At 44.4% G+C, this 24,675-nt stretch overlaps 2 protein-coding genes across 3 annotated transcripts in view; both read left to right on the top strand.

The window, feature by feature from the left end:
- The window catches only part of LYPLA1 (lysophospholipase 1), a 44,149-nt gene extending 38,405 nt beyond the window's left edge, over window positions 1-5,744 (top strand). Inside the window, exon 9 of the mRNA XM_040354205.1 lies at window positions 3,019-5,744. Within this exon, the coding sequence (XP_040210139.1) occupies window positions 3,019-3,069 (51 nt within the window). The 3' untranslated portion in view covers window positions 3,070-5,744. The remainder of the gene's footprint in view (window positions 1-3,018) is intronic.
- Window positions 5,745-19,546: 13,802 nt separating this feature from the next.
- Window positions 19,547-24,675, top strand: part of TCEA1 (transcription elongation factor A1) — a 31,828-nt gene continuing 26,699 nt past the window's right edge. The window contains exons 1-2 of one of the 2 annotated variants that reach the window (XM_040354204.1): window positions 19,547-19,787; window positions 21,375-21,437. In XM_040354204.1, the coding sequence (XP_040210138.1) occupies window positions 19,713-19,787; window positions 21,375-21,437 (138 nt within the window). In that variant the 5' untranslated portion in view covers window positions 19,547-19,712. The remainder of the gene's footprint in view (window positions 19,788-21,374; window positions 21,438-24,675) is intronic. The other variant, XM_040354203.1, reaches the window with a different exon arrangement.

Genomic DNA, 24,675 nt, shown 5'->3' with positions numbered 1-24,675 from the left:
TCTTCTGATGCTTCTTTCGGCCGCTAGGTTTTGCAGGCAGCTGTTTAAAGTTGCACCTCCTCGTTTGAGGAGCTCTGCTTGTTTTGGGGTGAAGTTAAAATTGGTTTTACTGATCCTGTTCCCACCCCTCGTTTTTGACACTGCTTGGGGACGTCCCACTTGTCAAGATTTAAAGAGCTGTGTCCGTCCATGGACGATAAGAGAAAATAGGATTTTTTTTTTGTACTCACTGTAAAATCCTTTTCTCTGACGTCCATGGACGGACACAGCACCCACCCCTCCTTTTTAGGTTTGTACTGCTTGTTATGAACTGAGGCTGCATACTGCAGGGAGGAGGGTTATGTCTAAAGGGACCACCCCCTGGGCAGGGCTGTTCAACTCAGATAAAATACATGTTACTTTAACAAACATGTTTCTGCCTAGTCCTCTCCTGTAAACAGGGAACATAACCCACTTGTCAAGATTTAAGGAGCTGTGTCCGTCATGGACGTCTGAGAAAGGGATTTTACGGTGAGTACAAAAAATCCTATTTTTTTTTTTCCCGACGTGATTCCTCTCCAGCCTGCCTTGCATACAAACGTTCATGCCAAATCCTACCCTACCAAAGCACGGTGATGTACAACACGTACGACGGGACTATAAAGGGGAAGTTCCATTTAAATGGCGCCACCCTTTGGGCTGCTTTTGCTGATCCTCGTGTTAGTAAAAGTTTGAGAGACGATTTGCGCTTTTCAGTCTTTGTGCTTTTCAGTCCGTTAGAGCGTGACGAATGTGCTATCTCTATTACCAGAACAAGCGCTCCCGTCTCATACTTGATTCTGAGCATGCATTTTTTTTCCCTCGGAAAAGCATACACACAAGCGGTTTTTGCGACGGGAAAGACCGCCGTGAATCACGACAGGGAAAGAGAGCTGGTTCTAATTTTTTGCCTATCAACTCTGACCAGCTTCCCTGTCCCTGCTGAAGAAAACCATCCCCACAACATGATGCTGCCACCACCATGTTTCACGATAGGGATGGTGTGTGTTCAGCATTATGTGCAGTGTTCGTTTTCTACCACACACATAATTTTGTTTTTATGCCAAAATGTTACATTTTGGTTTCATCTGACCAGAGCACCTTCTTCCACATGTTTTGCTGTGTCCCTCACATGGCTTCTTGCAAACATGACTTCTTTTGGCTTTCTTTTAACAATGGCTTTCTTCTTGCCGCTCTTCCATATTTGTGGAGTGTACAACTAATAGTTGTCTTGTAGACTGAGTCTCCCACCTGAGCTGTAGATCCCTGCAGCTCCTCCAGAGTTACCATGGGCCTCTTGGCTGCTTCTCTGATTAATGCTCTCCTTGCCCAGCCTGTCAGTTTAGGTGGACGGCCATGTCTTGGTAGGTTTGCAGTTGTATAAAAACAAAAAATACAAGTGCGCTACTATCATGGCATTAAAGCCATAGTTGACCAATGTGCATAGTGAATGGAATGCATCAAAAAAAGGGTTGGTGGAAATAAATAAAAATATAAATACAAATAAAAAAGTCTCTGTGTGACAGATAACCACAAGTGTTGTAAAGCAGTAGGTGAAATAAGTCCTATCGCAAAGCAGCTGATTTTCAAAAATCTTATACTCTTCATAAACACTTGTTCCTATGGCGATATCAGCAGGCAGGTAATTTAAATCCAAAAAGATATAGGATGGCTGGTTACCAGAACGTTGTACCCTCATGGGGTTATTGGGCACTCAGAGGGCTGTAATTCCGTGGATTCCGGGAAGTACTCCAATGCTGTGTCTCAGCTCCCTTCTTGGACCTTCAGGATTGGAAGATATGCCGTTCCGTGTGCTCAAACAAATTATTTGTGCTCAAACAATGAGTGGGATTAGAAGGAGAGCATAAAGGACTTCATGGTGCAGTAGGTTTAATAAAGGATTTTATTTTCTTCAGTATGACACTGACAGATGGTAAAACAAATTCACCCTGCACACACGGATCCTCATGAATCAAAAGATAGGATGTCAGCGTGTGTAACAGCTGACGGCTGCGATGCAGTCCAAACAGCTGATGAGCGTAGTGATGTCAAATGCTCGGCTCCGCCCGACGCGGCGTTTCGTCCAAACTGGCTTCAGCAGGGAAAGGAGGCGTAGTCAACATTATTTCAATTGTACTTTTTGGGAGTACCGCGGATTGATCTGTGCCTTTATAGGTTTGCAGTTGTGCCATAGTTTTTCCATTTTTGGATGATGGATTGAACAGTGAGATGTTCAAAACTTGGGATATTTTTTTTATAACCTAACCCTGCTTTAAACTTCTCCACAACTTTATCCCTGACCTGTCTGTTGTATTCATTGGCCTTCATGATGCTGTTTGTTTACTAAGGTTCTCTAATAAACTTCTAAGTGTTTCACAGAACATCTTTATTTATACTGAGATTGAATTACACACAAGTGGACTTTTTTTACTAATTGGGTGACTTCTGAAGGCAATTGGTACCACTAGATTTTAGTTAGGGGTATCGGAGTAAAGGGGACTAAATACAAAAGCACCCCACACTTTTCACCTATTTAATGGTAAAATTTGAAAACCATTCATAATTTTCCTTCCACTTCACAATTATGTGCCACTTTGTGTTGGACTATAGCATGACAAATTGTGGAAAATTTCAAGGGGTATGAATACCTTTTTCAAGTGTGTATGTGTGTGAGATATATATGTTAGTAAGATGATGCAATCGTTCTGAAACGACCCTTCAATAAATTATGAACCGAAGTCAGTTCTCAGATGATATTCTGGCAGGGCATGGTTTATGATGGAGGTACAGATTATGTGACTGATGTAATGCATACAAATTGGTGTATTATCTTTTACCTGTCATCAGAATCTTTTACTATGAAAATTAAAGCTTGGCCAAACATGGCAAAAGACAACACTGTCCAACAAGCACAAGGCCTAACAAAAGAAAGTGTTGCATGATAGTATTTGAATAGTGTATATCTATTTATTTGTTTAATGTATTGTCTTGTTATTTCAGGAAATGTCTGACATCAAGCAATTCATTGAGAAGCAGCTACCTCCAAGTTAACTGACACTTCTGTATGTCTTTTGGAATTTTGAAATATGCACCAGCAACAGTCACTATGCTCCTCCTAAATGTCTTCAATAAGGAAACTTCTAGTTCTTCTGATAAGATGCAGTAATGAGGGTTGGGATAATCAATATGGTTACCAAGGATTTGCTTATTTAAATTTTGTCCAAATATAGAATACTAAAGACCACATTACTAAAATGTAGTTGACTGATTGCTATATTATTTATAGCATTGTGAGGGCTATTTCATGATATGGAAGTAGCAGAGGACTCTGAAAACTGTTGACAGATGGTGGGTCTATACGTACATAGAGTATAACACAACCCTCTAGATTTGTTTCCAGTTCTGTGTTCATGTTGTGCAATCAAATGCAGTACATCTTGTTAAGCTTTTTTAACCTGTTGTTCGTTTCTACAATAAAGTTGTATAAAAAGTTTAAAATGTATGGAAAAGTCCATATCTCTGTTACCAGCTAGCGTTACATTTTGCGATTTTTAGGCTGTGTTTTTGGTAGGCAGAATAGAATGTTGGCTGTTTTTATAGCCTAGCAGGAATAGTATACTAGCTATGCCCAGAATATCTGTTTTATTAGTCCTGTTCTTTTTATTACCAGCTATGTTGATACATTTTTATGTGTCATAATTTGAACATTGATGGACCACGTTCACTTAGAACTTTGTTACATGCTGCCATGGGGCAGAGAATTACCCTCACTCCTTCCCTTTAGGTAACTGCAGATTTGTAAGAAGCAGTAGTGAATGTGAAGTGAACAGGGACTGACTATAGCTAGAAATTTGAGGGACTTTGAGAAATTTGAATGTACAAGGGCAACAAGTATTTTGGGTGCTCCAGGACCATGAGCTGGATGTGAGGATTTACATCCAGTTTTAGAAGTATTACTTTTTCTAGCAGGGACGACCCCCCCCCCCCCCCCCTTCATAATTTAGTACATTGGTAAACTAATACTTTGCATTGGGTTTACCATTCCTTTGATTTATGACCCCTTTGTCCAAATAACTATAATAAAGGTTTAAAAGTTGCTTCAAGATTTTTCTTTTCCTTTTTTTTTCCTTTTTTTTTTCTTTTTTGAGGTGGACTTCATTGTAACCATTTCATGAATACATCATAAGGATGTACTTGTGCTAGACTCAAGATGATAAATTATTATTGTAAGAAGGATGACGCTATGCAATAGGTTAGTTGATGTATCGGCCAGAACAGTGGTACTCAGCTGTAATCGTTATCCAAAACGGTGCATATTTTTTAGTTTTTTTTTCACAGGCTTGCAGGTAAGATACCTTCCTGGTTGTGGTAATATAATGCAATATTGGTAGGTGTCGATGACTAGAATATGGCACCACTGATCTAGACAGGAACCATATTAAATGGCTCTTTATTATACATATGTTAATCATAGTAATGGTGAGTTAAAGAAAACACTCGACTGTAGTGAAAATCTTTTAGGTACTGCAGTGCTGGACCCAAATTTCAGAATAAGAGTTGAGGTGTGTGTGTGTGTGTGTGTGTGTCTCCATGGTATAAAAGTCTTCAAAAAATCGGTCATCTTTATCCACCATTAATAAAGATGGTCATGGCAGCAATTGGACAAGACAAATGTAAAGCTACTGGACTGAAAGTGTTCAAAAAATTATACTTGAAGGTCTTTGAACCCACATACTGCGGTTCTCATTTTTATGTTGTGCCCATGATATGCAACCTCCCTGTTATTTTTCGGAGCACTTATAACTTTGGTTGGCTGCGTTGAACAATTTGCAGTCATAGTCCATGTTGTATTATCATTTGTTTATTTACTTTTCTAACTACTAAGATGTTCAAAACTTTGATCTCATCTAGGATTGTCTGCATTAAAACGTTTCTGATAAATGTATTTAACAATTTTACCAGACTGTATCCACACTGGGGCTGGTTTTACTGTTACCAGTACAATTGTAAATTTTTCATATAATCGGGACTAGTGGCTCAACTTAAGGTCCACTATTTACATTGCATATTTTTCTATTCCGAAAGGAATTGGTCATGTGTGGTGGCACATAGCTTGACTGGTTTGAAACGTTATATCATCGGCTATAAACCTTAGCAATATGCCATCTGTGGTTTCAATCAATAGCAAAGTTTGAGTTCCCAGTGATCAAACTAGGAGGTGAAATCCATTTACTCAAGTACTGCAGTGGTTTTGGACAATGTTGTAGAATACAATTAAATATTGTGTGAGTATTTATAGGAAATTGGACAATATGCATTGTAGTCCCTATTTGAGGACTGGAGTTGCACACTGCTGATCCCAGCTACGTTAGATCTTTCAGGTTGAGGGAATTTCCTTTTGTAAGCCATATGGTTCTTTTTTTTTTTTTTTCTTTTTTTTTTTCATCTCTATAATAGGTGTAGCAAATTTAAGATGCAGCTTGATTTTTTTTTTTTTTTTTTTTTTTAAATGTGAATGGAGACTGTGCTTGTGCGGTATGTTCAGAATGGTGTTTAGTAATTTATGATAGAAAATAATGTCTTTGATTCTCTCTAATGGACGATGGGATAATTCTTGATGAGGTACATTTAATACAACTGCTAAATTCCAAACCTGTAAAGAATAATGCTTCTTTTAATATTGGTACATTAAGATCATGTTTAATAAAGAATACATCTGAATAATCCTCCCCCTTCTCTTTTTTTTTTATTTTTTTTTTTTTTTTTTTTTCTTTTTCGTCTAAAGTATGAACTTGCTTTTTTTATGATTTCTCAAAGATAAAATTAAGAATAAAACTAGTCCTAAAACATTATTATTATTATTATTATTATTTTTTTTTTTTTCTGTGTGTTGAAAGCTTTTTAAACTGCAGGCGAAAAAAAGTCCTACTGAAGTTATGACGCAAAATTGTCGGCACTAAAACCTAAAGGGTGTATTAAGCCATAAAAGTACTTAAAGCATTTTGCTTGACTACAGCTTTAAGCAGATATTTTATTGAATGTGTATAAAAGCGTTTTGTTTCCTATTGTTATATGCATAGGTATCCAGGATATTAGAAACCCATGCTTTTTATATGATTTATAGGCCTGTCCCCTAAATAGTCTTAAACATGTTAAACCCCCCCCCCACACCCCATATAGACTAACCTGTGTAAAAAAGATGTGCATATACTTGCCCATTTTTATTTTTTATTTTTATTTGTTCAAAGCAGAGAAAAACTGGCCCACATGGACCCCAACAATATTGAATCATACATACATTGCAAGAAGGAAATCCAGGTGGGAATATACAAAAACATACAAGAGCATATACATGGTTGCACTGCACGCCCCCTCATACCCTGGCCGGACGTGACCACATCTGAGATCCCTCAGGGGTCTAATTATGACAAGCTTCAGTGGGCGTGCATCTGTGCAGCTGGAATGTCCCCCACTGGAATTCGTTAGGCCTGTATCAGATACTTGCCTATTATCAACCAGATCTGGAAGGGTCAGGTGATCAGACTTCTGTGTCAGCCAGCGGCGGATTCATAGGAGAGGAGGGAGCATCAACAAAAGCTAGGTCGGACATGGGAGGCTAAGGCTTTCCTGGCTATTGTCGAACAAGCTCTTCTCCCCTGCAGCCACCAATGGCTGACGTGGGATTATGTGATTGGACCAAGGCAGGCAGAAAATGGGTAAGTATGCCCTCCATTCCCCACCTCGACCTCAAGTCTTGTAGCATCCCATTGTAGTTCTTTGCCACTAGTGGGGACATAATTGCATCCCTGCTTACTTTAGCATGCAAACCCAATAGTCTCTGTCTACCAGTCTGAACAAAGTACTAAAAAGTGTACTCCTGCACTACCTAAAACCATTTGTGATTTAAACAATACCCCAATAAATGTATTTTTCAGCTGCCATCTTAAAGTGCACCCTTTTAACACGTTTGGTATCATGTACAAATAAAGAAGCAGTGCTATATCCAACATAATGCATAAAAAAAAAGTTTTGAATGAAACCGTAATCCTTGTGCTCATGCAACACACACAAATCCATAAATGGGTGTGGTCCATGATCAAGTGTAAAGGAGGAGAGGGCAAAGGGACACTTAATCAGACTACACTTATTTATGGATTTTTGTGTGTTGCATGAGCACAAGGATTCAATACAAGTTTTATTCAATACTAAATGTTTTATTTTATTTTATGTATATTATGTTTATGGTCCCAATCTGAACTGCCCATTGTAATTGCATCTTTTGACAGTCGGACTCCTGGTTTTGTCCCACTCAAAACGGATGTGATGTATCTGCTTCCATGGTGTCAGAGCTGCATAATTTCAGTCAGATTTTTCCAAAGGTAAATTACTAAAGGTGGCCACTATTACTGTATATGATTAAAAGCTATATAATACAAAAGAGACAGGTCTGATACTACCCATGACACACCTCCATCCCTATATATTGCAACAGAAAAGAGAATAGCCCATGAGACTTTAAATGAGGCGAGCATGGGGGGACCAACAAAGTAGGGTACACCTAGTAACATTGTTTCAAAACCTGAGTAAATACATAGAAATGAAGGCCAAGCTAAAGGGTAGCGTGGTGACAAATGCTTAAAAACATACACCATGTTATTGTATAAAATGTGGAATTATACAAGCATCTAAAACAACGCATTTTGCGAGCCACTTGTTGCTTCTTCAGGAGTAGGTCTTTGTATGCAGCATATCTAAAAAAGGCAAAGTATCAAATGAATACTATTGTGGGCCTCTATGTGCAAAATAGATTTTTTGTGACCATATATATTTTCATTTGATACTTTTGCCTTGTCTTTTTAGATATACTACATGCAAAGACCTACTCCTGAAGAAGCGAGCAGTGGCCTGTGAAACGTGTTTTTAGATGCTTGTAAAGTTCCACATATTTTATACAAGAACCTGTGTATGATTTTAAGCATTTTTCACCATGCTATCCTTTTTATCTTGGCTTTCATGTCTATGTATTTACTCAGGTTTTGAAATAAACCATGTTACTATGTTAACACTCCCCCCCCCCCCCGCCCCCCAAATCATACAGTATAAAAGACAGGCACTATTACTATGACTGGGGCGTTCAAATGTATACACAGGAGTCTAGGTGGCCAGCTTGCAAACCTATGCTGAAAAGACAAAGCCCTAACAAATCTGGGGGGGAAGTTACTCTATCCTTCAGACTATAAACTCTAATGATTTCTTGCCTCATCCAGCTAGCAATGGTGGAGTGGGAACATTCAGAAAGTGCATAAAGGTAATCTGATTTCCAAAAGGAGGCAATGGCTAAAGGGTAAACTCTCAGAGCATGCAACACATCCAGGTGATGTATTTCCCTAGGTTGTTTCAGTCAGAATATAAAGGAAGGACAATATTTTCATTGGTGAAAGGCGGAGACCCCCTTTTGAGATTAGAGGCAGAAGGCCTCAAGACAACTTTATGCAGAGATTAGGCTGCTAATATTGAAACTCCCCTCTGATGTGGGATGCCACCTTACAGGCAAAGTCAGACAAGAAAATATCCCAAACAGGTTCAAAGGGCAGAAAGAACTGGATTGAGGGCACAATGGGACACAGTAGATTGTACAGTGGGGAGATGTGAGCTACACCTAGAACCATTCTTTAACTACCAATTTTCCCTGAAAATAAGACCTAGCGTTATTTTCCACGGGGGCTACAATATAAGCCCTAGCTTAAAATGCTTGTAAAAAAACTATAATCCAATGTGTGTTCTCCTTTAATATAATTGCGGGGAAGAGAGCTCCGGCGGGTCACAGAAGCGCACAGCAGCACTATAACGGAGGTATTTGGCACAATTATATTACAGAAACACACACATTATATACTACTGTAATAGAGTAAATTATAGGATTTTACAAGCATTTTAACTGTTCACACTGGGAATTCTTGTCGGGCAGGGAGAAGAAAGCACATTACATGGTAAGACCTATTTTAAAATAAGCCCTACTTTGTCACCAAAATTAAAATAAGACCATGGCTTATTTTCGGGGAAACACGGTAGTGCCATGCTGTAAAGCCAGTGTTTGAGAAGCAGGCTGGGACACTGGCCAGGACAGGAGATCTGGACACCCGCTGGGCCATTTCGATGCAATGATCACCAGAATGCCCCCTCTTTGATCTTACAAAGTAGGCAAGGAAGAATTTGGAGGGGGCAGAAAGGCATGGATCGGGCAGAACTGATCCTGCTACTAGAGCATGCATAGTGAAGGCCCCCCTGGACCTGGCAACAAACCTGTCCAGTTTGTAGTTGAGTTTGAATCTAGTTGATCCATATTTAGCATCCACCATCTGTGGTAATGGACTTGAAAGACCTCCAGAAGAATAGCCCATTTCCCCCTGATCCAGATACTGATGACAGAGTCCACCTGCCATGTTTTCATGCCTTTCCTTGGATTGGTGCTACTCTGTTGCCTCCTTTTCGTGATTTATGTGGTCCATGGCCATTTATTGGATTCTCCTCAAGTTTCCTTGCTATGAGAGTGTCCAGGACTCCTCCCTAGCCCAACAGGCTGGTGTCTCTCATGAGAACCTTTTCACAGCCATGCAAAAAATGGCTTCCTCTACTGCAGTGTTGGCTTGGAAATTCACTATGGCCTTGAGGGTCAGACACTTGGGGTGGTTCAAGGACCAAATATGTCCCACGTTGCCAGAATTTTGAGTTGAAATGATCTTTAAACTGGGCATATTGTAGTAGGCAACTATTATGCCGCGTACACACGGCCGTTTTTTATGACGAGAAAAATTCAATTTTTTTAAATTGGTTGTGAAAAATGGCCATGTGTAGGCTCCAGAGCATTTTCCTCGACTAGAAAAATGTCCGTTAAAAATTTAGAACCTGCTCTATTTTTTCACGTTGTTGTTTTTCTCGTTCATTAGACCCAAGCTTAGCAGAGTCTGTACTGTCTTGGATATTGGCTAAGGAGGGAGGAAGGTAAGGAGGACTGATCCTTTCAAAAGACATTGTCCAAGTACCCTACAACATGAACTACTTGAGCACAGAGCAATGCCAAAATCCAGGGTTAAGCACTTTGATGAAAGCTGGGAGGGGCCTGTGGATAGGTTATAGGGAAGGATGACAAATTAATCCTGTTGATTACCCACTGCAAAATGCTGATATTGTTGATGAGATAGAAATGTGAGGGTAGGCATCCCAGATATATATTGAAGCCAGAAAATCTGCTGGAAGCAGGGAGGCAATGACTGATCTGGCATTTTCTATGCAAAACATTTGAACCCATAGCAGCAAGTTGAGTCTTCAGATCCAGAATGGGCCTGACTTTCACCTTTTTTAGCTTGGGAATTGTAAAAAGGTTTAAGTAGAAACCTTGAAAGTGTTCTGCTGGTACAGGGGTAATGACTCCTTGAGACAAGAAATGCTGGCCAGCCGCAAACCAATCTGCTGGCCGTGACCGTTTTTTGTTTTGAAAGCTTAAAGCAGAAGACAGAATGTGAAATTCTACTTTGTAACCCTTGGTAATTACACATTGTACCCAGGCATCTGAGACTTTCTGTGACCAGAAGGCTGACAGACACCTCCTTACTTTGAAAAGTAGGGGTGCCCCATCACTGTGGGAGGTGCTGGCACTATTCTTAACTGGCTTAGAGCGCAATATCTTCTGATGATAGTACATTCCTTTTTTAGATTAAGACAGAGAGGAATGAAATAAATACTTTCTATCTTCAGGAGTAGAAGATCTACTAGTAGTAGCATAGGCCTTTTTCTTCTGTGGGGAAGACTTATCCGTGAGATTTGGTGAAATGTATCCACCAAGCCATTCATACAGTAATGTAACTTTTACGTAGGTAAAAGGTCTAATGCATGAGTGCTCAACTTGTGGCCCTTCAGCTGTTGTGGAACTATAAGTACCATGACTCATTGCAAGCCTGAATCCCAAAGGCAGAGCATGATGGGACTTGTAGTTTGGCAACTGCTGGATGGCCACAGGTTCTGCACCCATGGTCTAATGCAGGGATATGCAATTAGCGGACTTCCAGCTGTTGCAAAACTACAAGTTCCATCATGCCTCTGCCTCTAGGTGTCATGTTTGTGGCTGTCAGTCTTGCTATGCCTCATGGAACTTGTAGTTCTACAACAGCTGGAGGGCCGCTAATTGCATATCCCTGGTCTAATGGATAGGGGGGGCATCCATATAATGGAACTAGGATTTTGGACCATGCACCTAATCCACATAGCCATGGTTTGACAATGCCAATAGACACAACTACAGCTTGCGTGGAAGGGCCTGCCAAGAGAGTTTTAAAGGGTTGTAAAGGTTCATTTAAAAACCAAAAAAACAAACATGTTATATTTAGGGTTTTGCACAGAGTGGCACCGATCCTCCTCTTCTGGGGTCCCCCAGCGGTGCTCCTGGCTGCTCCTCTTCTCGAGTGCCCCCACAGAGAAGCGTTTTCCATGGGGGCACTCGTGCGGGCATGCTCCCGAGTACTGCTGCTGCTTCCATTGACACAGACAGCGGGATTTGGCCCTGCCCCCCAAAATCAACGCCGGTCCCACTGCTAGGGCCCCAGTGTATTTTTTCCCCAAAAAATTGCGTTTGAAAAACTGCTGTGCAAATACCGTGTGACATTAACTGCAACACCCACCATTTTATTCTCTAGGCTCTCTGCTTTAAAGCGGTGTTTCACCCTAAAAACAAGTTTCTAGCATGCCATCAAGCATACTAGCGCGAGCTACAGTATGCCTTTCTTTTTTTTTTGCGCCGTACTCAGTTTAATCCTGTAGTGAAGATTCCGACTCCCCGCGGGGAATGGGCGTTCCTATGCAGAGGGAAGATGATTGACGGCCGGCTATGGCGCGTCACGCTTCCCGAAGATAGCCGAAATAGGACTTGCCTCTTCACGGCGCTATACGGCGCCTGCGCACAGACATCGAAGCTGACTGCGCAGGCGCCGTGAAGAGGCAAGTCCTATTTCGGCTATCTTTGGGAAGCGTGACGCGCCATAGCCGGCCGTCAATCATCTTCCCTCTGCATAGGAACACCCATTCCCCTCGGGGAGTCTGAAACTTCACTAAGGCAGTAAACTGTGAGTACAGCGCCAAAAAATAAAATAAAGGCGTACTGTAGATCGCGCTAGTATGCTTGATGGCATGCTAGAAAAAAAAATGTTTTTTTTAGGGTGAACCCCCACTTTAACCACTTCCCGCCAGCAGGACGTACATCCGGTTTCAGTGGTTATACCCGAATGATGCCTGCAACTACAGACATCATCCAAGTATTAATCTTTTCAGCTGGTGATTCTAAACGAGGCAGAAGTGATCTAAGTGGCTAATTAGCCACTCGATCACTTCTGCGGGTGGCGGAAGAGGGTCCCACCCCCCTCCCGCTGCCTCCTCTCCCGGGCTCTCCAGTCCCATGGCTGCCCTGTACAGAGAGAGAGAGAGAGAGCAACTGACGTTGTTCCTCTCACTTTGTAACCCTGGAAACTGGTAGCGACAAGTAGTTTGTCACTTCCTGTCCCGCCCATTTGTTTACCTGGTCACCAATGGCCAGGTAAGTAGCCGATCAGGGGAGTCGGTGTCTGAACTTCTACATGGGAGGCTGGGGGAGAGATTTGGGGGTCTAATAGACCCAAAATCTCCATAAAGATGACCTGTCACGGCTGTTATCACAAGGGATGTTGTACAAAAAAAGTGTAAAAAATATATATTTTTGCAGAAAATAAATATAAACAAAAAAAACTTTAGGCGCACCAGTTCCACTGTGCTTATGTGCAAATGAGAATGCATACGTTACTCCCGCATGCATATGTAAACAGCGATCGAACCACATGAACGCCAGAGCGAGAGCAATAACTCTAGCACCAGACCTCCTCTGCAACTCTAAACTGGTAACCTGTAAAGGCGTTTAAAGCCTCGCCTATGGAGAATTTTAAGTACCGTAGTTTGCCGCCATTCCACGGGCAGACGCAGTTTTAAAGTGTGACATGTTAGGTATCTATTTAACCGGCGTAACATCATCTTTCACATTATACAAAAAAACTGGGCTAACTTTAGTGTTTTTCTTTTTCTTTTTTTAATTCATTCATTGTGTTTTAAAAACCACTGCGCAAATACAGTGGTGACATAACATATTGCAACACCCACCATTTTATTCTCTAGGGCAGGGATATGCAATTAGCAGACCTCCAGCTGTTGCAGAACTACAAGTCCCATGAGGCATTGCGAGACTCTGACAGCCACAAGCATGACACCCAGAGGCAGAGGCATGATGGGACTTGTAGTTTTGCAACAGCTGGAGGTCCGCTAATTGCATATCCCTGCATATATATATATATATATATATATAATAGGATTTTTTGTACTCACCGTAAAATCCTTTTCTCTGAAGTCCATGGACGGACACAGCTCCTTAAATCTTGACAAGTGGGTTATGTTCCCTGTTTACAGGAGAGGACTAGGCAGAAACATGTTAAATAGTTAAATACATGTTACATTAACAGAGTTGAACAGCCCCGCCCAGGGGGCGGTCCCTCCAGACATAACCCTCCTCACTGCAGCTTGCAGCCTCAGTTCGTAACAAGCAGTACAAACCTAAAAAGGAGGGGTGGGAGCTGTGTCCGTCCATGGACTTCAGAGAAAAGGATTTTACGGTGAGTACAAAAAATCCTATTTTCTCTTATCGTCCATGGACGGACACAGCTCCTTAAATCTTGACAAGTGGGACGTCCCCAAGCAGTGTCAAAAAACGAGGGGTGGGAAATATATCAGTAAAAACAATTTTAACTTCACCCCAAAACAAGCAGAGCTCCTCAACGGAGGAGGTGCAACTTTAAACAGCCGCCGGCAAAAACTAGCGGCTGAAAAAAACATCATAAGATGCACTCACAGCAACCATGTAAATTCTGGAAAAAGCGTGAACGGACGAGCAAATCGCCGCCTCGCACACCTGTGAGACCGACGCATGATGTCGGGGAAAAAAAAAAAAACCCAGGAAGCACCAATTGCCCTGGTCGAAAGTGCCGTGACCGGAAAGGGGGGCCCGCCCTTAGGAGCATAGGCCTGTATGACGGCCTGCCCGATCCACCGAGAAATGGTGGTCGACGAGACCGCCAGGCCCTTTTGTGGACCAGACACCGACACAAAAGAGAGTCAGAAGCTCCGAAATGGAGCCGTAGTAGGCTGGTATACCCGCAAAGCGCGTACCACGCCTAAAGTATGAAAGGCCGAAACCTCCTTCGGAAGAAGGGAAGGTCGCGGGCGCACCATCACCTAATCCTTATGGGGGATCAAGCATGGCGGCTTGCAAGACAAGACCGCCAACTCAGAAACCCCTCTAACAGAGGTAAAGGCCACTAAAGGGGCCACCTTCTGAGATAATGTCAAGAGAAAATCTCTCTGATGTTTCCAAAAGGAAGGTTCCTGAAGAACCGAGAGCACCAGAGTCAAAACTCATGGGGGAAGAGATGGGCCAAGAGGGGAAAGTATATGACAAACCCCTTGCACACAAAAAAAGGGGACCCACCAGGGAACGGGCCGCAAAAAGGCCACTAAAAGAACACAGCCAAGGCTGAAATCTGCCCCCAAACGGTGCTTTAAGCAATTTTTAGATCCAATCCAAGCTTTAAAAACAGCAGGACCCTGGACATTGAAAGTACGCCCGTGGACGTCACTCCATCCCTTCGCACCAAGAGAGGTGCGACGGTAGATCCTCCGGAAGAAGACTACGGTGCCCTGTTGAGATGACCGAGTCAGACAGACCCTGGTCACCTAAAGTCTGGCTTCCAATAACCATGTTAAGCAAGTCAGTGACTGTACAACAGGAGGAAGTATGGGACCTTGAGACAGGAACCTCCTGCCCTGGCAATCGCCAGGGTGCCTCCGCTACCAGGCGCCCGATATCAGCGTACCAAGGACGCCGAGATTAATCTGGAGCGATTAGAATCATCGGGATCTCCTCAGCATCCACTCTGTGGAGCGGCCGAGGAAGCAACTACCATGGAGGAATGGCAAAAAATCACCGATACAGACAACACAGGGCCACCAGCGCGACTGACGCGTCTGTACAAGATCACTAGACCTGGCCACTAACTGACACCCTTGCGGCGGAGACAAGCTGCCAGGAGATCCATGCCATGTGAGGCTCACCTCCTGCAAGGGAGCCGAAACACCCCAAGCACAAAGACCAGTCGCCCTGGTCCAGCATCTGGCGACTCCAGTAGTCTGCCTGCCGGCATACCTGATGGTAGACTGAAGCCACGGCCGTGGCGTTGTCCGGCTGAAACCAGATTGGTCGACCACAAGGAGAAGCATAGCCTGATCGCCTAAAATAGTAGGACAATGAACAGTAGACAGCACCTGGTATTCCCAGGCGGTCTTCCACCAGGCACTAGCCAGGCCCGACCCTGGGTAGCTACCGAGACCAGACACATTCAAGGAGGTGTGGTCATAGGTCCACGCAAGTCCAGCGACTCAGGGCCGACTGGACCCCCCAGTTTTGTGAACCTCCAGGTTCACAACCCGTGAGCTGGCATTCGTCGTAAACACCGACCACTGGAAGGAAGGAACAACTTCCCGGACCGAAGAGTCGGGAATCTCTGTCACCAACTCAGAGAGACTCTGACTAGGTGGCGCACAGGAATCTAATGATTTCAGAGACAAGAGATTTTTACCACCTGGACAGTAGTTCCACTGGAAAACCAGGGTGTGGAACTGGGCATACAGTACCACCTTGAAGGAGGCTACCCACAGACCCTGAACCAGCAGGCGCCCGGAGAGAAGACCGATTGCGTGATGCCAATACCTTCTCCGCAGACTGAAGAGTCTGCAATTTCTCCAGGGGAAGAAGGACCTTTGCCACTGAGGAGTCTGGATCAACACTAGATACTCCTACGCTGAGTCGGAACCTAGCATGCCCATAATTTGAACCCTGGGTCGCACACATGTAGGGCAGGCTTGCTGCCACTGAGCTACACTTTCTGGCCTAAACGTTTAACATCCACCCGAATCTTCGGAGGGTCTGAATGGGAATAACCCATCCACTAGGTCGGAGACAGAAGCTGCTCTCAGAAGAAAGTCGTCAAAGTAGCCAATGAGGCAAAGCCTCGCTGTCCCAACAAAATTCAAATAAGTGCGAGCTCCTAGCTGAAAACCCATGGTGCTGACGCCAGATCAAAAGGGAGGGCCACAGGCTGACAGAGACCCTTCTCTCATCACGAAGCACAGAAAAAAACACTGTGACATGTGCAAAACGGGACATGCATGTATGCGTCCCTGATGTCCGAGGACGTCAGGACATCCCCCGGATGAAGCGCAGCTACCACCGAACAAATGGATTCCATGCGGAACTACCCGACGTTCACAAAGGTATTTAGGGCCTGAGGCCCATAGAAAACCCCAAAACTCTCGTCCTGCGGGAGAGGTAAAATTACCCCGCAGCTTAGCAAATCCCACACTGCCCAAGGCAGACCGACGTGCCGGGAGGGGAAGACACAAGGACAGAACTTTGTTCTGTGGATAGGAGGAAACCCTATCTAGTACTCCGAAGAGACCACCTCGCAGACCCACTAGTCGGAGAGCAGGGAGGTTTCACTGAATTGTGAACCTGCAAGCCGCCCCTCCCACCTAGAGACAGGGAGGGAAGGCTATATACATTGGCAGGATTTGGGTGCCGGCGTGATCGGCTTATGCACCCAGGGACAGATTAGTCCCCCAGCTGGGCCTTTGACGGCCTGGGAGGGTTGCCCCTAAATAATACACACACATAGTGTGTATGTATATTATGTAGGTGTATGCACACATGTCTTTGGAGGAAACCGGAGTACCCGGAGGAAACCCACACAGACACAGGGAGCGACAATGCAAGCTCCAGGCAGATTGGCGTCAGTGTGCAGATTCGAACCAATGACTCTTTTGCTGCCAAGTAATGGAGTTAAGCACTACACCACCGTGTGCATAAAACCATTCTGAAACAGACGCCCTGGATAACAAGGGCGCAGCATTCAATGAAGCATCACAGACCTATATGAGATGAGGCCCTGGACCAGCTGGTCCGCTAGGCTAATAACCTCAGGAGAGAGTCGGTGCTCCTCCACTGTCTGGTGCAAAATGCTCACTCTGTGAGTTGTATACAGCACTAGGGGTCAGGACTACTCCAAGATGGCCGCCGAGCGTTCAGAACGCGGCCACAGGAAAAAGGCCAGCACAATGTAAGCTGCGCCATAGCGTGGCTACGACAAAATGGGCGCCAATGGGAGTTTTCAATGTAATTGAAAAATCTCCCAAAAAATAGCGCCAGCGACCACTGAGACCCCAGTGTAGTGGCCACAATAGGCCGCAAGCCAGACCCCAGCATGGTAAACATGGAACGGGTCAGTACTTCGGATCTTCTATCAGTCAGATCCAGACAAGTAGGGGTTCCCGCCCGGCGGTGAGGGACTACAAAAGCCCTCAGTGGCTTTTCTCATTCCGCATCTCAGAAATTATCAAAGAAGGGCACAGAAGGAAAAACCTACACAGCGGTCTGATTTGTGTGATCCAAAAAAGACCGAGCCCTCGGCGGAAACCCAGCTGCACTATGCAGCTTAGGAGAGTCCCTTGCAGCAGTAAAAAGCGCACCCATAAATGCCTTATTCTGCCTTTTTTTTTTTTTTTTTTTTTTAACTAGGTACCTAGTCCATGGCTCCATAACAGAGCATTCCCCAGGGGATAACGGGGGAAGGGGGCACTCTTTTACCGCCCGCCCGCAGTCCACCCCCACCCTGGCACAAACTGTGTCCAGGACTAACAATAAAAACTCTGTGGGAATCACAGGTGCCAACACCTGCTGCCACCACCAGCATGTGGGGAAGGACCCAGATACTGACTCCAATATTTACATATAGTGTGTATTATAATATGCACACCTGTCCATACAAATAGACAAAAGCTCCTAGAGCCCTATTCAGGGCCTCTCACCCACTTGCTGCGCTGACCAGGTGTAACCAGGGGACTCCCTCAGGAGGAGACTGCACAGCGCTGCCTGTGAGGAAAAGAACCGTGAGGTAACTTTTGCAGGGACCTGTGTTTAAACAGGAAAAGCCTCATAGGGCTGTTTTATTTAAGGACAAGTCACAGATACAGCATAAAAAGCAAAACCATTACAGGTGTCACCAATCAGTCAGCGTCTGCTGAAGTATAATCATAAACATCTGTGCTCATCACAGGGCTTTTTACCTCACAGGAAAGCCCAATACAAAAAAGAAAAAACACAGGCCAGATAACAGTCCCCTCAGGAAGGCCCCCTCCCCCCCTGACAGCGGCAATGTTAGCAATGCAGCAAGGGAAAGGAGCAGGGAAGTAAGGGGAAGGGACCCCCGAACCCCAGGAATGCCCAGCTGTACCAACCCACCGAAGCAGGAGGGACTGTACTTACCCGTCCGAGCGAGGACTCGCTGACGCATTCCTGACAGACCTACAACCGCAATGGAGGTAGCTGTCGGCCCGGTCCACTGTGATTGAGGCAACACCACAGCTCAGTCATATGTGGACCTCGGAGCAAAGCTCACCGGCCACCTCAGGAGTCATGAGGTATGGCGTGGCAGACCAAGCCTCTTTGCAAAGGTGTGCCCACGCTTGCTGGTCGGACTGAGTAGACTACAAGGATCTATAATATCCAGCCTGTCTCTCAGCCAACAGTTGAAAGAAGATTCTTCAAGAAAAAGTAAAGTAAAATAAAATAAAATTTCTCCTCAGGGCGCTGGGCCCAAAGGGAGCCATACGTCCTTCTCCTTTGCTAGGCAGAACGAAACTGAGGCTGCAGTGAGGAGGGTTATGTCTGGAGGGACCGCCCCCTGGGCGGGGCTGTTCAACTCTGTTAATGTAACATGTATTTAACTATTTAACATGTTTCTGCCTAGTCCTCTCCTGTAAACAGGGAACATAACCCACTTGTCAAGATTTAAGGAGCTGTGTCCGTCCATGGACGATAAGAGAAATATATATATATATATATATATAATGTTTGGGGGTTCTAAGTTATTTTCTAGCAATAAAGTTGACTTTTACATGTAGGAGCGAAGTGTCAGAAATGGCCCTGGATGGCAAGTAGTTAAAAAGTAACTTTGGAATAAATAAAAAAATTGATTTTTACATCAAAAAGAAAGTGTCAGAACAGGCCTGCTCTCCAAGCCCAATGATGGGTAGTAATGTAAATGAGTGGTCTATTGCGCTACTGCGAGTGGTGGAATGTGAACCAAGTGAAAATAAATAACAAAAATTATCAATAAGGTACCAAATGGTGAATAAGGCACAAGTAATACTAAAGCTGCTGTATCTGCTGGGTAGGTTCATAGCTGACCAATGAATGATCAAGGTGGAAGCAACACTCGTCATACTGTTTACACGCTGCGTGCATTTCCCATATCTGACCACCAGGTGGCGCAGGCACTCGCCATACCTTACTAAGAGCCGCTTACTACGGGGCGTGGCGGACTGTACAGCACCTCCCCGGAAGAGGCCGCTCTTCTAGAACGATAACAGAGTTGCGTCCTCGCTGTTTGGGACTGTCGTGCTAAACTTCCGGCTGGGCTGTAGAGAGGTCGCGTTAAGCGGGAATTTGCCTTTCGCTCCAGTGTTGTTCTCCAGGCTCCTCCGTGTCATTGTTTGCGGCCAACAATAACGCAGAGATGAGCGGGTGCGGCGGGGAGGAGATTATCCGTATCGCCAAGAAGATGGAGCGGATGGTACAGAAGAAGAACACGGTGAGCCCGCTGTGGCGATGGCACAGGCCGCTCCTGGCACACACCTTGTGTCCCTGGTCCCCCCCCCCCCCCCATGGAATGGTGTGTGCTGGGGATTCGGGCAGCCTATCAGAGGGTGTCTGTGCCGCCTAGAGCTACAAACCAATGCTCGTGATTGGCGGTATAGGGCGCAGTACACCGGAGCTGATTTATACAGGGGGGTTTCCTGAGTGTGGAAGAGCCAGAGATGTCCCCCGGTCCTTGTCTGCTGGGGTTCCCATGTGCCAAACAGTAGAGGGAGCCAGTGAGGGGACATGAACCCTCATCATAGACTGAACACCCAGGGACCAGGGGAAGGAATAGAAGAATGTGGGAAATACCTGCTGGGAATGAACTTTATAAAAGGAATGCTTTCCCTGAACTGTTCCTTCCACCAGTCACCTGATTGTCTCCCTGGTATATGATCAGTGGTGGCAGGTGCTCTGTGGGGGGGGAGGGCCACACCTGAGACACACCCCCCCCCCCCACCCCGTTGCCCGCTGATCAATCGCCACTTACCCCGTCCAGGTTGCTGCTTGTGTCCCAGTGGTCACTGCTTCTCCTCCCGGCCAGTCGGGTCTCAGAACCCGCTTCCTGATTGGCCAGAAGGAGAAACGTGAAGAAACTGGCTAATAATAATTCACTAATGTCACACAACTGGGTGGGCTAAGGGTGCAGTGCTCTGTGCCCACCCTTTTTTTAATCCAATTAGAGCCTCAGACTCTAATCATGTGCTTTAAGAAAAAAAAGAAAAACCCCATTGAAATCCGTGCGTCTGGCGCCCTGCATGTAGATTAGACCTTTAACCATGTGATCGGCTGTGCCCAATCAGATGGTCACATGTAAATACAGAGATGCCAGTAATCTGGGGGCACTGCTGAGTTTATCGAGGCCGATCTGCTGACAGTCTTAAAGTGGAAGCTATGTTTATCTGTTTCAGGTACCCCTCCCCACTTCCGGGAGACTCTGCTGCGGCGCCGTCCCTCAAAGTTTTGGCTCCGCCGCCGGGCCAGTGCGAAAGCCCTTTGTGCATGCGCAGTAGGGAACCGGCTGTGAAGCTGAAAGGCTTCACTCCCAGTTTCCCTTACAATGAACGGTGGCTGCAGGACCCGACAGCCGATCCGAAAATCGTCTGGGGTGCCAACATCGCGGGCTCCCCGGACTCGCTAATATCTGTCTGCTGCCCTCCTCCTTTCTCTTACACACAGCCTCTATCTGTACACTGTGAAGCTGCCTGCTGTGCTGTGCAGCTTAGCAGTGCGCAGATGGAGGTTGTCAGTAAGAGAATGAGCTTATCTGAGCTGTAGTTCAGGGATCAGAAGGAGCCCAATGGGCACAGCTTCCATGAAGGTTGGAGGGGGGCACAGCCCTGCCTAACAACTCCCTATTATATAGCGTTTGTGGTTTCTCCTATGTATTAAAAATCTGCTTTAAATACATTTTGATCACTTAAATGATATTAAAAATGGGGATGCATTAAATGATATGCATTGGTAGATTGGGTTTCTTATGCTTGATGTACTCTACAGTATTTTTTTATTTATTGAGAAATGTTTTCTTTTTTTGCAGGGTGGGGCTTTAGATTTATTAAAGGAACTTAAAAATCTCCCAATGACTTTGGAGCTTCTTCAGGTAAGTTTGGTGGCACTGTTCTGGTTTTGGGGTTAAAAATAAAACTATAAGTAGATAGGGTATGGTAGATGGGTATTGCAAGTATGAAGTCTTCTATTGCTGAATTCTATACACCACATAGGATAAGCCTGTAGCTTGCAGTAGCTCTCCAAAATGTACCCCTCTTCACTTCAGGCCATTTTTATTTATTTTGCAATACGATGCTGCGTTAATGTAACTGAAAATTGTGCGATGCTGTGCCAAATTAAAATTTATAGACTTTAAAGCAGAGTTCCACCCTAAAGTGAAACTTCCGCTCATCGGATTACCCCCCCCCCCTCCAGTGCCACAATTGCCACCTTTGGGGGGGACAGGATACCTGTCAAAGACTGGTATCCTTTCCCACTTCCTGGAGTCTGGCCACGGGTCTCCCTCCTCCGCCTCCCCTGGCCGCTGGGCTTATAGGAGAGAGGAGAGGGGCCTCACGCATGCACAGTAGGGTTCCCGGCGTGAAGCCAAAAGGCTTCACTGCCGGGTTCCCTTACCCGCAATGGCGACGGCAGCACCCGACAGCTGACATCGAGGGACACCAGGACAGGTAAGTCTCCTCCATTTATTAAAAGCCTGCAGCTGTAACTGAGTACAAAGACTCAGAGCAATAAATAACCAGTGATTCCAATGAATAAAAGTGCATTAAGTGCTAAATACATAAAGAAACAGTAGTAATAAATAAAAGTACAAAGTTCATGAATAAAATTGGTCAGAGTAATACAGGTTCGGCGTTCTGATGATATTGATATAGTGGTAAGATCTTCTCAATAATGGAAATGACATCCAAAGACCAGTCTCGCTATGCCCTTACCTTGAAGGTGCTATATATATGCATGTAGTGTAGATGTCAGCATCTCCAAGATGTGGACCTCACTTCCTTCAGGTGGTAATCCTTCACTCTGCTGGTTCCTATTAAGGCTGTGTAACAGGACCTAGTAAATGCTCCGTGCAGTCAAGCGGTGAGGGGAAGGAAGGAGAAAGTGGATGCCTCCAATGGTATGTATGTTGAAAACAGGGGGTTCTTTATTGTAAAAAATTGGACTCTTACATAGAGGTAAAAAGTTAAAATCAGATGCGACAGGACGTGGCAAGTGTAACGCCGTCTTGCGTCTATCCGTTGGCCTCCGGCTTGCACAGGTCTCACGTGGTCTCGACACGGGAGTCGAGACCATGTGAGACCTGCGCAAGTCTCTACACTGGTTACATGAAAGAATCGGGAAACTCTGCAATAGAGGTGGTGGGGGGGGTTGAATCGAGATCGCAATTTTTTTTTTTTTAACGATTAATTGTGCAGCTCTACTCTCTACTATAAAGCATATCCAATTAAAACATTGAAAAAAAAAATCTTCATAAATTTAGGCCAGCATTCTACTACATATTTTTGGTAAAAAAAAAAAAAAAACATTACAAATAAGCGTTTGCTTGGTTTGCGCAAAAATGATGGCGTCTACAAACTATGGGATGTTTTAAATATTTTATTTTTTACTACTAGTAATGGTGGCGATCAGCAACTTATAACAGGACTGCAATATTGCGGTGGACATTCGGACACTGACACTTTGGGGACCAGTGACACTAATACAGTGATCAGTGCAAAAAAAAATGCAATGATGCTGGCTGGTAAGGGGTTAACATCAGGGGCGATTAAAGGGTTAACTGTGTGCCTAACCAGTGGTTTTGCCACACTGTGGGATGTGCTTTTACTAGAGGAAGAGATGAAATGTATTCTGTGCTTCTGCCTGATGATTGAGTGCCAGCGGACGTGGTACCCGCAGATCAGCTCTTGCTGTGTGTAATTGCAGCGGGAACGAGCCGCTGGCAGCACGCATGTCCCACCTATAATATTCTCTACACACCCCTGTTAAAATGTCAGGTTTTTGTGATGTAAAAAATGAGAAATCATTTCAGAACATCAACCTTTTTATTGTGACCTATAAACTGAACAACTCAATTGAAAAACAAACTGAAATCTAAAATAAATGTGGTTGCATAAGTGTGCACACCTCTTATAACTATGGATGTAGCTGTGTTCAGAATGAAGCAATATCATGTTAAATAGGAGGCGGTACACACGTGCCATCATTTAAAGTGACTCTGATTAACCCCAAATTTAAGTTTAACTGTTTTTAGTAGGTCTTTCCTGACATTTTCTTAGTCGCACTTTACAGCAAAAGTCATGGTCCGTAGAGGGCTTCCAAAGCATCAGAGGGATCTCATTGTAAAAAGTTATCACAGAAGAAGGGTACAGAATTATTTCCAAGGCGTTGGATACCATGGAACACAGTGAAGACAATCATCAAGTGGAGAAAATATGGCACAACAGTGACATTACCAAGAACTGGACGTCTCTTCAAAATGTGTGAAATGATGAGAAGAAAACTGGTCGGGAGGCTGCCAAGATGCCTAAGGCAACCTCAAAAGAGCTACAGGAATATCCGGCTGTGTGGTACATGTGACAACTATCTCCCGTATTCTTCATATGTCTGGACTATGGGTTAGAGTAGCAAGACGGAAGCCTTTTCTTGCGAAGAAAAACATCCAAGCCTGGCCAAATTTAGCAAAAACTATCTGAAGTCTCTTAGACATGTGGGAAAATGTGTTATGGTCTGATGAAACCAAGGTTGAACTTTTTGGTCATAATTCCAAAAGATATGTTTGGTGCAAAAACGGCACTGTACATCACCAAAAGAGCACCATACCCACCGTGAAGCATGGTGGTGGCAGCATCATGCTTTGGGGCTGTTTTTCATCAGCTGGAACAGGGGCCTTAGTCAAGGTAGAGGGAATTATGAGCACTTCCAAATACCAGTCAATATTGACACAAAACGTTCAGGCTTCTTCTAGAAAGCTGAATATGAAGAGAAACTTCATCTTTTTAGCATGGCAATGACCCAAAGCATACATCCAAATCAACAAAGGAATGGCTTCACCAGAATAAGATGAAAGTTTTTTAGAATGGCCCAGACCTGAAAACCGATTGAAAATCTGTGTGGTGATCTGAAGAGTGCTGTGCGCAGGAGATGCCCTCACAAGCTGACAGGTTTGGAGTGTTTTTGCAAAGTGTGGGCAAATATTGGCACGTCAAGATGTGCCATGCTGATGGATTCATACCCAAAAAGACTGAGTGCTGTGATAAAATCAAAAGGTGCTTTAAAGTATTAGTTTAAGGGTGTGCACACTTATGCAAACATATATTTTTATTTTTACT

Source organism: Rana temporaria, chromosome 5 (assembly GCF_905171775.1).
Source record: "Rana temporaria chromosome 5, aRanTem1.1, whole genome shotgun sequence".
NCBI classification, from domain to species: domain Eukaryota; kingdom Metazoa; phylum Chordata; class Amphibia; order Anura; family Ranidae; genus Rana; species Rana temporaria.
The sequence above is the reverse complement of the archived record's forward strand: the minus strand, read 5'-3'. Positions and strand labels throughout refer to the sequence as shown.